General features: G+C 31.8%; 2 protein-coding genes across 2 annotated transcripts in view; one reads left to right on the forward strand and one right to left on the reverse strand.

Moving 5' to 3' along the window:
- The window catches only part of LOC143062798 (uncharacterized), a 528,850-nt gene that overhangs the window by 231,954 nt on the left and 282,470 nt on the right, over window positions 1-14,426 (forward strand). The window lies entirely within an intron of this gene.
- The window catches only part of LOC143062788 (protein unc-80 homolog), a 126,082-nt gene that overhangs the window by 78,669 nt on the left and 32,987 nt on the right, over window positions 1-14,426 (reverse strand). The window contains exons 15-24 of the mRNA XM_076234572.1: window positions 13,984-14,250; window positions 13,052-13,236; window positions 12,094-12,303; window positions 9,768-9,944; window positions 8,865-9,003; window positions 8,058-8,166; window positions 7,488-7,560; window positions 6,036-6,170; window positions 4,161-4,347; window positions 3,190-3,321 (exon numbers count right to left, since the gene is read on the reverse strand). Of these exons, the coding sequence (XP_076090687.1) occupies window positions 3,190-3,321; window positions 4,161-4,347; window positions 6,036-6,170; window positions 7,488-7,560; window positions 8,058-8,166; window positions 8,865-9,003; window positions 9,768-9,944; window positions 12,094-12,303; window positions 13,052-13,236; window positions 13,984-14,250 (1,614 nt within the window). The remainder of the gene's footprint in view (window positions 1-3,189; window positions 3,322-4,160; window positions 4,348-6,035; window positions 6,171-7,487; window positions 7,561-8,057; window positions 8,167-8,864; window positions 9,004-9,767; window positions 9,945-12,093; window positions 12,304-13,051; window positions 13,237-13,983; window positions 14,251-14,426) is intronic.

Below are 14,426 nucleotides of genomic sequence, written 5' to 3' on the forward strand. Positions count from 1 at the left end.
TTATTATCATTAAAAGTCTCTTTTGAATAAAACATTTTTGATACTTATTACTTGTATTAATGGCGCAATTGAATAATGGTTTGTGGCGCAAATGAAAGATTATATGGGAGCACATGAAATGCCAATTGGCAAAAAAAACCCAAACCACTGATTAATTGTTTATCAAATAATTACACTTTTATACTCAATACATTTAATCAACACAAGATGAATTAATAAATTGAACCTTACACTGGATTTTACTCAAATGAATTTAACTGCTGTTTAGTCTTGGATACATTTGTAAAACAGTAATTGTATGTTGCGGATTTCAAAAGCCTGTTTTGGTACTTATTCAAAATTGAGATAGGTAGTCAATCAGCCTAAATATTGAAATTCAGCATGCATTCACATAGAAATTGGACAGAAAATCTAAATACTCTATTTTGAAAATGCTAATTTTCCTTATTGGCACCATAAACTGAATTAAAGGATTATTGTTATTAGTCAATTTCTTTATCAATGTACATCAACAGCTACCATTTATGGATAGCACAATGTCACAACACATGTACATTACATTAAGGTGTTGGCATAAATATCAACCATAAGATTAGGTGTATTACAGTATAAAATTCTTTGCAAGACAAGGCTGTATGACATTTTTTAAAGAAATAAACCTCATAGAATGCCTGAAGACCTAACACATTCTAAATATTGCAAGAAGAGATGAAAACATGTGCAAGTTCTTGTTCTGACTATATGTGTTAAAATTTCTGTCTACATTTTATAAATGTGACATAGTCATCTATAATATCTTTTTTGAGCAGATAAAAATCAATTTTTGTAAATAAAATACATGACTTGAATAACATTATCTGGAAGTAAAAAATCACCTTATATTACATATATTATTCATGCTATTTGCCTCATCCTGAACATGCAGGAACTATTTACCAATGGACATTAAGCAGAATTCAATCAATTATTATTCTAATTGTCTCTTATAGCTGCTATGCCATTGACCTATGATCTAGTAACATGAAAATAGATAAACTACACAAGTTTTAATTTCAAAAGTTACTTTATTCCTTTATGTCAGTATGGATTACAATGAATGTATGACCAAAAAGATGTAATATAGAAATAATTTCCATACAAATAACATTCTACCAATAGTTACAACGTATGGTGACCTTGACATTTGACTGCAATTTTAGTCTTTCCTTCCTGAAAATATTTTTAAAGATCTAATAGAGGAATTTCACATTCATGAATTTCCAATGTTAATGTTATTATATAACAGTATTTTTAAAATAGTCAATTGCTAAAATATGTCATTTATGCAGAGTGACCTCTGACAGGTGAACCATTGTAACTCATTCTTAATAAAACTCAAAGTCGGTCTATTGAACATGAAAAATAAAGTCCAAATGGGAATATGTTGATGTTGACAGAAAAAGAGCCATTCAAAATAAGTTTTACAAAGCAAATATTGGTAATAAAATGTATTGCAGTATTAAGTATATATTTCACAGAATTCATCCTAATTAGTATTGTCAATCAGTATACATGGTTTACTGTGGGTTCATTATTATTCATGGGTATCAATTCTCAATCAGAAGACATGGTTTACTGTGGGTTCATTATTATTCATGGGTATCAATTCTCAATCAGTATACATGGTTTATTGTGGGTTCATTGTTATTCATGGGTATCAATTCTCAATCAGTATACATGGTTTACTGTGGGTTCATTGTTATTCATGGGTATCAATTCTCAATCAGAAGACATGGTTTACTGTGGGTTCATTATTATTCATGGGTATCAATTCTCAATCAGAAGACATGGTTTACTGTGGGTTCATTGTTATTCATGGGTATCAATTCTCAATCAGAAGACATGGTTTACTGTGGGTTCATTATTATTCATGGGTATCAATTCTCAATCAGAAGACATGGTTTACTGTGGGTTCATTATTATTCATGGGTATCAATTCTCAATCAGAAGACATGGTTTACTGTGGGTTCATTATTATTCATGGGTATCAATTCTCAATCAGAAGACATGGTTTACTGTGGGTTCATTATTATTCATGGGTATCAATTTCCATGGATTTCATAGTCATGATATTAGAAGCAAACAATGAATTCAAAAGTTTAACAAAATATAAAGTTTTGGTCTGTATGCAAAATTTGGCGATACTATGAAATGTTTTTTTTTCCATCCACAAAAATTGGTAGCACAGAAAAATATATGAATCAACAGTAAATAAACAGATTTAATAGCAATATTAAGACAAGACAAAACACAGACTGGGAACAGAGGATAATACATGGCAATATATAAAGGAAAGATGCAAATTCACTTTAGTTTTCTAAACAGCATATACATGCACTGTTTGTAAGACCAATTCTCATTACTAAAAAATATTGTCACAAAGTCCAGCATAATATATATCTATTTTCTTATATTTAATTACCACTACATATTAAAATTAATACAGGCTGTATAAAAAGTTTCATGAAGCTGTTAGCTGTTGAAATAGATATTTCTGAGATTGAATCTATTGACCAAGTTCTATTTACATCAATTTTAATTGAATTCATGTTGAATGAATTTGACACAACATTAGTCAGTATACTCTCTTGTGTAAAGGTCAATTCTATTAAGATTGATAAAATATTTTTTCTTATTTCAATTTTTATCATCCATTTACAGTAAAAATCATTCCTCAACATGTAGAATTTATTGCAAAATATATTGAGCACTACTGCTAAATTCTGTTTGCTAAGTTTTAGATTGCTCTTTCAAAGCATAAAAAGATACCAACATTTCATTAGGAAATTATAAAGGGAGATAATTTTAATAGAATGGTAGCTTTTGATTGAGCAAAGCCATAAGCAATCAACAGATGTACAGAAATTCAACATATATGTAAAAAGAAGAGCATTTATAAAAAGGTTTAATCTAAAATATCAATCGTAACAGTATATCATGTATATCTATCTACCATTCCCTAAAAAATTAATGACCTTATAATGATAAATTGATATTTCTATAAATTGTGACTTCTAATAAAATAGGATATAGAATTCTGGTCTTTGTGATAATTCAGTTTAAATTTTGAAAAGACTTTGCATAAGGTGTTACACAATTCACTACAACTAATCATCAGCTTATTCACTGTGGCTGTTTCAGGATGCCTACCTTCCATACCACGAGACCAATGTACGCTTCCATTCCTCCAGGACAAGCTACGACCCTGCATGTTTGCACGATTAGCAGGAGCAAGGGACACACGTCTAGCAGCCAAGTTAAGCTCTTCAGGTATCACTGCCACTAAAGACATGTTAAAGCAAGATGCAAGGTTAAAGGTTAAAAGGACAAGCACATATTAGTTCACACAAAGGTTAAAACATACAAAACACAAGCAGTTAGACATGACTTTGATTATAAACAGTCGTTGATAGGGTCACTTTACATGCATAAAAGTAATTAACCATTCAGATTACCAAAATCAATTATAATATCATTTTATAATAATTTCCTGTCTTTTTAATTTAAGCTTTCATATAAGAAAAGTAACATAATGTTGGTAACATTTTTTCTTTACATGTACAAATGTATACTGTAAACCAAATTATTTTCACATATACTTTATTTCTCATTAAGTTCTTTAAAGCCAACTTCTTAGGGATTTATTTTTGCAACCCTCTCATTTTCATGGTACATTTATACATGTGTATCGGAAGATCTTGAGTTTCACATATTTGTGACAATTAAGTTTGTGTTATTTTTCTGCTTCTGATGATAAATCTTGAATATTCTTTGGTTTACAGTATTGTTAATGAAAAACCTTTTATTTCATCATGCTGTACATATAGTTTAATAAGAGTTAAGGGTATATACAGAAACAATGGCAGCAGGTTTACACATGGTTGAAGGTGTTAGAAGGGCTGCAAGGCAATGGATAGGGTTTAGTAAGAAAGAAAAGGATCTGTATCGATATATATAATTATAGAAATTAAAAGTCTGACAGAATTCTCCATATTATGGGACAACATGTATCCAGGTTCTATTTAGAATTGTACATCTTTGAAAGGTAATTTTGTCAGGTTACATTAATTCAAAATTTTAATTTAAAAAATTCTTAAACAAATATGAATTGTAAGTGATACCTTCTTCATGTTCATCAGTAGCATGATGAAGTGCTGGCTCGTCAGCAGCTAGCTGTGGTACTGGCACTGTTGTCATCTGGAAATTCTCTCGTCCAATACGTTTTCTCTCCTCCTCTGCCTGAAGAGCTTTCCTTATCATTTCCTGTTGCTCTTTTCTCCTTGTTGTTGTTGCTGTTACTAAGGATTTCTGTCAAAATAGAAAGAAAAAAAAATATATGCAAGGACTCAAAATGTTGTAAAAGTTTTCATCATAAATTTTTGTATTGTGCAAAGTTCAGAGCTGAATGAGACATACTGAATATCGCGACATTACACATGAAATTCCTATATTTTGGTATTTGTTGTGTCATTGACATATATCCCATATATTCTTCTATTAACACATAAACATTTAAGATTACGGAATCAAAAGATAATAATTTCCAAATGGTTAATGGTGGTATCAACTTTTTATTCAATAGGGTTTTTGGGGTTGTTTTTTTTTTACATTTTAGAAGTGTCCGAGCTATTTGGTTCTTAAAAAGCCATGAATATACATATAAACTAGAGGCTCTAAAGAGCCTGTGTCGCTCACCTTGGTCTATGTGCATATTAAACAAAGGACACAGATGGATTCATGACAAAATTGTGTTTTGCTGATAGTGATGTGCTTGTAGATCTTACTTTACTGAACATTCTTGGTACTTAGAATTTTCTCTATCTATAATAAACTTGGACCTTTAAATACAGTGAAAAATATTTTGTAAAAATTTACAAAAATTTACCAAATTAGTGAAAATTGTTAAAAATTGAATAAAATGGGCAACAACTCCTTAAGGGGTCAACTGACGATTTTGGTCATGTTGACTTATTTCTAGATCTTATTTAGCTGAACATTATTGCTGTTTACAAGTTATCTCTATCTATAACAATATTCAAGATAATAACCAAAAACAGCAAAATTTCCTTAAAATTACTAATTCAGGGGCAGCAACCCAACAACAGGTTATCCGATTTATCTGAAAATTTCAAGGCAGATAGATCTTGACCTGTTACACAATTTTACCCCTGTCAGATTTGCTCTAAATGCTTTGGTTTTTGAGTTATAAGCCAAAAACTGCATTTTACCCAAGGTTCTATTTTTAGCCATGGCGGCCATCTTGATTGGATGGCTGGGTCACTGGACACATTTTTCAAACTACATACCCCAAAGATGGTTGTGGCCAAATTTGGATTGATTTGGCCAAGTAGTTTCAGAGGAGAAGATTTTTGTAAAAGATTACTAAGATTTACGAAAAATGGTTAAAAATTGACTATAAAGGGCAATAACTCCTAAAGGGGTCAACTGACCATTTCGGTCATGTTGACTTATTTGTAAATATTACTTTGCTGAACATTATTGCTGTTTACAGTTCATCTCTATCTATAATAATATTCAAGATAATAACCAAAAACAGCAAAATTTCCTTAAAATTACTAATTCAGGGGCAGCAACCCAACAACAGGTTATCCGATTTATCTGAAAATTTCAGGGCAGATAGATCTTGACCTGTTACACAAGTTTACCCCTGTCAGATTTGCTCTAAATGCTTTGGTTTTTGAGTTATAAGCCAAAAACTGCATTTTACCCCTATGTTCTATTTTTAGCCATGGCGGCCATCTTGGATGGTTGGCCGGGTCACCGGACACATTTTTTAAACTAGATACCCCAATGATGATTTTGGCCAAGTTTGGTGTAATTTGGCCCAGTAGTTTCAGAGGAGAAGATTTTTGTAAAAGTTAACGACGCCGGACGACGACGGACGACGGACGCCAAGTGATGGGAAAAGCTCACTTGGCCCTTTGGGCCAGGTGAGCTAAAAATGATAATAAAAGTATGTAAAGACAAAATCTTACAGTTTCTTCTTGGTTGACTGTGACTTCCTCTATCTTAGCTTTAAAATGTGGTGTCCATGGAGGATCTACAACTGATTGCATTGGTAACCCAATAGTAGGTGATGGAAGTGTAAAATCTATGTTAGGTGGTGGTAGCTGAAATAATACAAAATAAATGATATTATCAGGGGTGACAAGTTTAATTAACACAGTCATTCAATACATAAAGTTAGAGTTCAATTTATGTTCATGATAGCTAATTCATAAACAGAACAATCCTTTCACGTAGCTTCTCCGTTCCCTTTTCAAGCATGTGACCTACCGAATGAAAGACTATTTACCAGGTTTGTAATAACATGAGCAACAGGACGGGTGCCACATGTAGTGCAGGATCTGCTTACCCTTCCAGAGCAACTGAGATCACCCACAGTTTTTGGAGGGGTTCATGTTGCTTAGTCTTTAGTTTTCTATATTGTGTCTTGTGCACTATTATTTGTCTATTTGTCTTTTTCTTTTATAGTTGTCAGTTTATTTGCAATCTATGAGTTTGAATGTCCCTCTGGTGTCTTTGGCCCTTCTTTTCACATAAAACTTTATCTTTGAATAAGTTTTGATTTAAATAGTGTGCAAAAGTTCAGATTTGCCCACCAAATTAAGCAATTATTCAAATGTACACATATTGCTAAATGCTCCCTGCACTGACCAATACATTGTATAACTAGATGTGTCAAAGTGACACGAATGGCCCCCTGTCTTAAAATGTTGAAAAATCTGCACTTTCAAGAACACATGTGGACACAAACATGATAGTAGTATCACATGTCAAAAAACAGCTCGAAATCTGGAGGATTATAGAAAAAAAGTCTGTATAACTGTGATTTTCAACAATTTTCAAAGAAATTTAAACTTGATCTGCAACTCATCATAGTTAGCTCACATACAAAAAATTTATCAAAGTCCATAGCCTGTAATTTCGGCAAAAATTAGCCAATGATAACAAAACTTAAACTTGATCTGTAACTCATCTTGGTTAACTCACATGCCAAAAAATATCCTAACATCTGAAAGCGTTCAGAAAAATAGTCTGTATAACTGTGCTTTTCAACAATTTATCAAAGTCCAAAGCCTGTAATTTCGGTAAAAATTAGCTGAGCGGAATGAAACTTAAACTCGATCTGTAACTTATCATAATTCAGCCAATATCTGAAGGCGTTTAGAAAAAAACTCAGTATAATGGTTTGTTGCGGAATGACGGAATGACGAAATTTCGGAGTTACGGAATTTCAGACAAGGGTAAAACTATATGGCACCGACAACTTTGTTTCGGGGCCATAAAAAGGCTATTAATATTTCAAAATGAACAACAAATACATTAAAGGTGATGTATTAAACCTATCTCAAAGAAAAAAATTCCATATACACATGTACAATGAAATAATTATAGAAAATTGAGTGGAAAATAATTTAACCTACCTTAAAGAAAAGGTTTGCCCCATCTTCCATTCTTGGCCATACCTGATGACGAAACTTCCATAGAGTTCCGAATCTACAAGATAGCATTTATAAATGTACATTATCAAATTGAAAAAAAAACTCCATACATATTACAAGACAAGTTTATGCATATCTTTTTTACAGTATATAGTAAAGTGCAGATCATGATTGCTACGAACCAAGTTTTAGTCTTGTATAAATAATTGGCAGAAAAAACTTGTTTATAGGAAATTCCATGTAGTTGTCAATAAATCTCTCAACTAACTTAGAATAAGACATTGCAGACTATAAAAATGATCATTGAATGGATGATCATGTGAAAAACATTCCAAAACAAGCCGATGGAGTGGACGCAAGTGTATAGTATGAAAGATTCTCCTTGAAATTTCATGAAAACTGTGAAATTTTGTGACACCTAATAGAATGGTCTTTAAATATTGCTGGACAGAATACAGTTATTGTCATTTATCACAAATAATACAGAAAGACAGACAAAAAAGTACTGACAAAGTTGTGCAGCATTTATGAGTTAGATGAGATTTCACTGACCTGAGTACAGCATTAACTCTCTGTGCAGCATCTTCATGTTGGAGTTGTTTCACAATCAGACTCTGAGCTTTCTCTGGAGCCTTTACAGATGTTAATAGGAACACAGATGCTGAAATGATTATTTGAAAAATATATAGATGTTTGTCAATTTTCAAAATGTTTTTTGTATCAGCAAATATACAGTGCAAGCAAGGAGGAACTAAATTATATAGTTACCACAATGTTTCCCCAATGTTAACCAAGTCAGGAATATGACAGTTGTTATCCATTCGTTTGATGTGTTTGGACTTTTGATTTTGCCTTTTGATTTTGGATTTTCCATTTTGAATTTTCCTCGGAGTTCAGTATTTTTGTGTTTTTACTTTTCATTAAAACAATATTTTCCCTGCAGGCAGTATGTCCCACTAACAGATATTGAATTTGTATTATATTATATATTTCCATCTTTAGATTTTAAGTATTATATTTATAATAATTCATACCATAACAATATTATAGGGTTATTGCACGAATATTGGGGAATATTGTCCCGAGTAGAATTTTATATTGCATGAGCTTGTGAGTGCAATATATGTTATACGAGGGACAATATCCCCAATATTCAAGCAATAACACTTTTATTGTATAGCAATATAATATTTGAAAGTAAAAATTGGTTTAAACTAAGATTTAAACGTTGATGACGTCATGAATTTTGAAGATTTATTGCACTAGTGCAATATTAGAATGCTATACAATATAATGGAAAACTGTCTTTAAATGATAGCAATAACTATTAAATATAACAAAGTTTAAGTGGGAAAGTACCTGCTGAAGCAGCCAGTTCTTGGTCGTTTTCTATCATGAGCTCCCATGCTACTGGTAATATGTCAGAAAAATTATCATCTGTCAGGATTGGAGCTGCTTTTGCTAATATTCCCATAGGACACTGGGTTAACTTCTGAGCCTAGAAAATTCATGCAGATCATAAATTAATTATTGTGTTCATTTATTATTGCAATTTTGTCATTTTGGGTGAAAATGCCATTTTAATTTTTGCAATATAGTGAAAAATCCTGTTCAATTAATATAAAAAATTTCAAAATGAAAATTTAAATTATATTGCGATTATAACCCTGTCACATATTTTGCAATGATAAAAACATCGCAATAATTTCTGAATTTACAGTATTCAATAGATTTTTGCTTTCTCTCTGAGGTTTTACACCTTTAATTGATGTAATGGAATAAAATTTTTGATAAAATTGTATATGTTAATGTTAAATCATAATCTTGCATTAATTGAATGCTGCACAAGGCTATCATAAGTATAAATAGAATAGTGAGTGAACTCATAATAGAATAATAACTTGTATCACTCCTATCCTCCCTACAATACTTATAGTATATCAAACTACATATATTTAATTCCCTCCTGTTGAACATGTTGTAAATTTATCATACATTTTTTTGAATATCCTCAGGTAGTGTTCTACAACTGTATAAAGGTTCATCAATTTCTGTCTAGCCATTTCGGTGAAATTGAAGTTATATGGTACATTGTCAGACAAGTCAGACAGACAAGACAGACAGATGATATCAGACAAGGCGATTGCAATATACCCAACAAAAAAAAAACACTTTTGTTTGAGGGGAGTAAGTATTTTGCAACTTTTTATGGGCAATTCATATCCCTTGCTTACAAACATATGTGTATTAAGTGTATTGTACCTGTGAGTTGATATATTTTATGACAGGTGTATCTTCTTTCACTTCCTTAAGTTTCTCTTCCTTTTTCCATGTAGAAGTTAGTTTCATTTTACCCATAGATACATCTGTTTTAATCTTTTCCAGCAATGGGGTACTTTCTCTTCTTCTTGTTGGTGAGGAACTGTGAAATACTGACTCCTTCAAAATTAAATGGAAACTTTTAGTTTACAACAATCATACATGCTGTCAAAGATACATTTAATTTGCTGTCAAAGATTAATTCAATATACCAATATGTCACAGAACTTTGTTACTTACTTACTTGTTTAAAATTGGTAACCAGATGCTCCACAGGGCGCAGCTTTATACGACCGCAGAGGTTGAACCCTGAACGGTTGGGGCAAGTATGGACACAACTTTCAAGCTGGATTCAGCTCTAAATTTGGACTGTGATTAAATAGTTGACACAGCATAGGTTTCTGACACAGAATGAATGTGGTCTAATGAACTTAAAATGTTTGTTTTGCCTTTGAGCAATTCACTATGCTGTTGAATATTAATCCTCTCAAAAAAAGAAATAGCAATAACTACTCATTTAAATACATCATAAAATATTAAAATGTAAAAAAAGTGCTTGTTATCACTGAATGGTAAAGATTGTTTTAATTCATCAGTTGGTAGTAAAAGTGAATATACATTGTATATTGTATAAAACAATGATTTAAGTTGATTCAACTACTATTCTGGACAAAGAAAGATAACTCCAATCAATTGAAAATTTCTTGCATATTGTGCAATTAGATATTTCTTGCTATTGCACAATACTGTGCAATTGAAAATATTTGCTATTGCACAATACTGTGCAATTGAAGATTTCTTGCTATTGCTCAATACTGTGTAATTAAAAATTTCTTGCTATTGCACAATACTGTGCAATTGAAGATTTCTTGCTATTGCTGAATACTCTGCAATTGAAAATTTCTTGCTATTGCACAATACTTAATATAATAATTTTGGATCCTGATTTGGACCAACTCGAAAACTGGGCCCATAATCAAAAATCTAAGTACATGTTTAGATTCAGCATATCAAAGAAGCCCAAGAATTCAATTTTTGTTAAAATCAAGCTAAGTTTAATTTTGGACCCTTTGGACCTTTATGTTGACCAATTTGAAAACGAGACCAAAAATTAAGAATCTACATACACAGTTAGAATCGGCATATCAAAGAACCCCAATTATTCAATTTTTGATGAAATCAAACAAAGTTTAATTTGGGACCCCGATTTGGACCAACTTGAAAACTGGGCAAATAATCAAAAATCTAAGTACATTTTTAGATTCAGCATATCAAAGAACCCCAAGGATTCAATTTTTGAACCTTAATGTAGACCAATTTGAAAACTGGACCAAAAATTTTATGGTCATAAACCTTGTGTTTAAATTTCATAGATTTCTATTTACTTATACTAAAGTTATGGTGCAAAAACCAAGAAAAATGCTTATTTAGGCCTCTTTTTGGCCCCTAATTCCTAAACTGTTCAGACCTCAACTCCCAAAATCAATCCCAACCTTCCTTTTGTGGTCATAAACCTTGTGTTTAAATTTCATTGATTTCTATTTACTTATACTAAAGTTATTGTGCGAAAACCAAGAATAATGCTTATTTGGGCCCTTTTTTGGCCCCTAATTCCTAAACTGTAAGAACCAAAACTCCCAAAATCAATCCCAACCTTCCTTTTGTGGTCATAAACCTTGTGTCAAAATTTCATAAATTTCTATTTACTTAAACTAAAGTTATAGTGCGAAAACCAAGAAAATGCTTATTTGGGCCCTTTTTGGCCCCTTATTCCTAAAATGTTGGGATCAAAACTCCCAAAACCAATCCCAACCTTCCTTTTGTGGTCATAAACCTTGTGTTAAAATTTCATAGATTTCTATTCACTTTTACTAAAGTTAGAGTGCGAAAACTAAAAGTATTCGGACGACGACGACGCAGGACGACGACGCAGGACGACAACGTAGACGACAACGTGATAGCAATATACGACGAAAAATTAAGATTTTTGGGGTCGTATAAAAAGTAATATAACAACAATACTGAACTCCAAAGAAATTTCAAAACAGAAAGTCCCTTTTCAAATGGCAAAATCCAAAGCTCTAACACATTAAACAATTGGAAAACAACTGTCATATTGCTAACTTGGTACAGTAATTTTCTCATGAAGAACATTGTAAATTAAACCTGGTTTTAAAGCTAGCCAAACCTCTCACTTGTATGAACGTGGCATACAATTTACTCTTAACTTATTTTAAGTTAATTCTAATTAAGTTAATAAGTTCCCTACCCTCCTTCTCAGCCTTTCCCGGAATATTTCTTTGCTGTCTAGTTTAGCTTTATCTTGGTCGTCATTATCATTTTCCGTTGACTGATAAACTTTTTTCATGGCAGTGATCATACGAGAACATGACCTTCTTTGTCTCTCGTAACAATCAGGATGACAGTAGTTCTGGTGGGTACAGATAAAGTTAGACAGATTTGCCAGTTGTACTACTACCTGGAAAAAAATAAAAAAACTACTAGATAAATATTTTTATGATCAAATCATTCATCTTTTAAATTAACAGTGACTATCATAAGCCAGTTATTTGAACTAAAATGAGAGACAAACATTTTATAAACTTCATGCATCGGAAGCATTTTCTGGATTTCCTTCATAGGGAACGCTCAAAGTCGAATATTTGAAAGCCAAGGATGTATGAGAACCGATTAAATTAATTCAAATTATAATATTTCAAATTTACAGGAACAGCTGAACTGTTGGAGAACTATAATTAATTTATTTTTGTGAATACTAATTTCGTTTTCATTTAGCAGTGATATATATTATTGATATTTTCAAGCAGTGTGGGTTTGTAAGAAGTATTTCAATAAATATTTTTTACATTTCCAAAACAGTTATGCTTTTTCCAGAATATAAATGCATGGGATGCATTTGAAGGCACTTTTTTTAGACCCCAACCATCTATATATATAAATATGATTTTAATAATAATTCTGGTAAAATTCTAAGGATATGCAATCATCCACAATTTATTGATTTGAGTGACTCCAATCCTTCTCCCCTCTCCTCAACCATGATCAATTTTGGAAAAGCCCCTAGAAAATTGAAATCATTCTAAAATCTTCTATAACAAAAAAAAATAGTGAAAATCTTTGTGTTTACTAACTCAGGTTGATACTTTTTTGCATAACACATAAAAGTTAGTTACTGACTGACTGATGACTTTATATTTATAGCTTACCCTAACCCATGGCATATTTCTACACAGGCTGAAATCATCAGTTTCCGGGACATCAGTTTGTTCATTTTCATCACTAAGTACAGACTCTATATCGTCATGATCCTCATCCCCCACCATTACTTTGTCTGATTGTAATGACTGACTACTGACCTTGCGGGACTTTATACTACCAAATCTTTTTATACCTAAAATAATATCCACAATATTATATGATAATCATATGATGTTGCTCTTTTAACTTCTGTGTTCAATTCTGCTTCCAATTTTATTTTCATTTAATTTTAAGATCAACTCTAGCAAGAAACACAATACTGTGGATTCATTAATTTGTACTTTAATAAAGTTGATTGATATTTTTCGGTTAACAATGTTTGTGTATAGCGGGGGTATAAATTGCAACAAAGTGCTAATTATCTATAGGATTGTATGCAGACTTAAACAAAACCATCAAATCGAATATTCACAAAATGAATTTTTACTAAATCCACAAAAATTGATTCCCACAAAATTAATTGAATCTGCAGTGCTTCATAGATACAAAGTTGATTAAATTTAAGAAGAACTTGTAACTGTTGTGCTTTTTCAGTTCTATTGTATTTGTCAATTATGAAATTACCAACATAAAAATTGGTTGACCAGTGTAGCTGTACCATCAACTTTTGTATATATACATTTATTCCATGTTGCAGTGTTAGATTACCTGTTTATAAATGGTGACAAGCTAAGTACTTGGAAATAAACGACTGCCAGAAAATGGTTGATGAACTCACATAAAATACAAGCAAGTTAAATATTCCTTGCTATAAACTCACAATACTCATCCAGTCACATTTTAACATTAATAAAAACCTTGAAATGTTCCTAAATTAATAGTACATGTACTCAAAACCGTCATCATAATTTTTTTTATCAAACTTTAAAATTTCTCTTACTTCCTCCTTCTTGTCTTTTCAGTCTAAAACTTCTGTTATGTCTAAAGCTTGAGTTAGCTCCAGACCCTCGCCTGAAATGTTTCAGTAACTTTGGTCTGCCTTGAGCTAGTCGTCTCCCCTTCCTTTCTTCGTTAGGTGTATGAGGTGGCATGCCTGGATCAATGGCAGACAGGGATGTGGTACTACTGTGTACAGAGTCAGACTTTTCACCAAGTACAGCAAAGCTGATCTTTCTGTCTCCAGTACCAGGACTTCCGACAGTTACTCCTGAAAAAAAAAATACTCTATGGCCAACTAAAATTAATTAGTAGATTTTCATCCAAATTTTTGAAAAAAATGGGGCGGGTGGGAGGATTTTATATTTTAATTTTTATTTCTTATGAAACCCTCTTGTGACTTGTTCTTCATATATGCAAGTGTAATAATAAGCTTTAATATATCAT

The sequence above is a fragment of the Mytilus galloprovincialis genome, chromosome 2 (genome assembly GCF_965363235.1).
Source record: "Mytilus galloprovincialis chromosome 2, xbMytGall1.hap1.1, whole genome shotgun sequence".
Classification (NCBI taxonomy): Eukaryota; Metazoa; Mollusca; class Bivalvia; order Mytilida; family Mytilidae; genus Mytilus; species Mytilus galloprovincialis.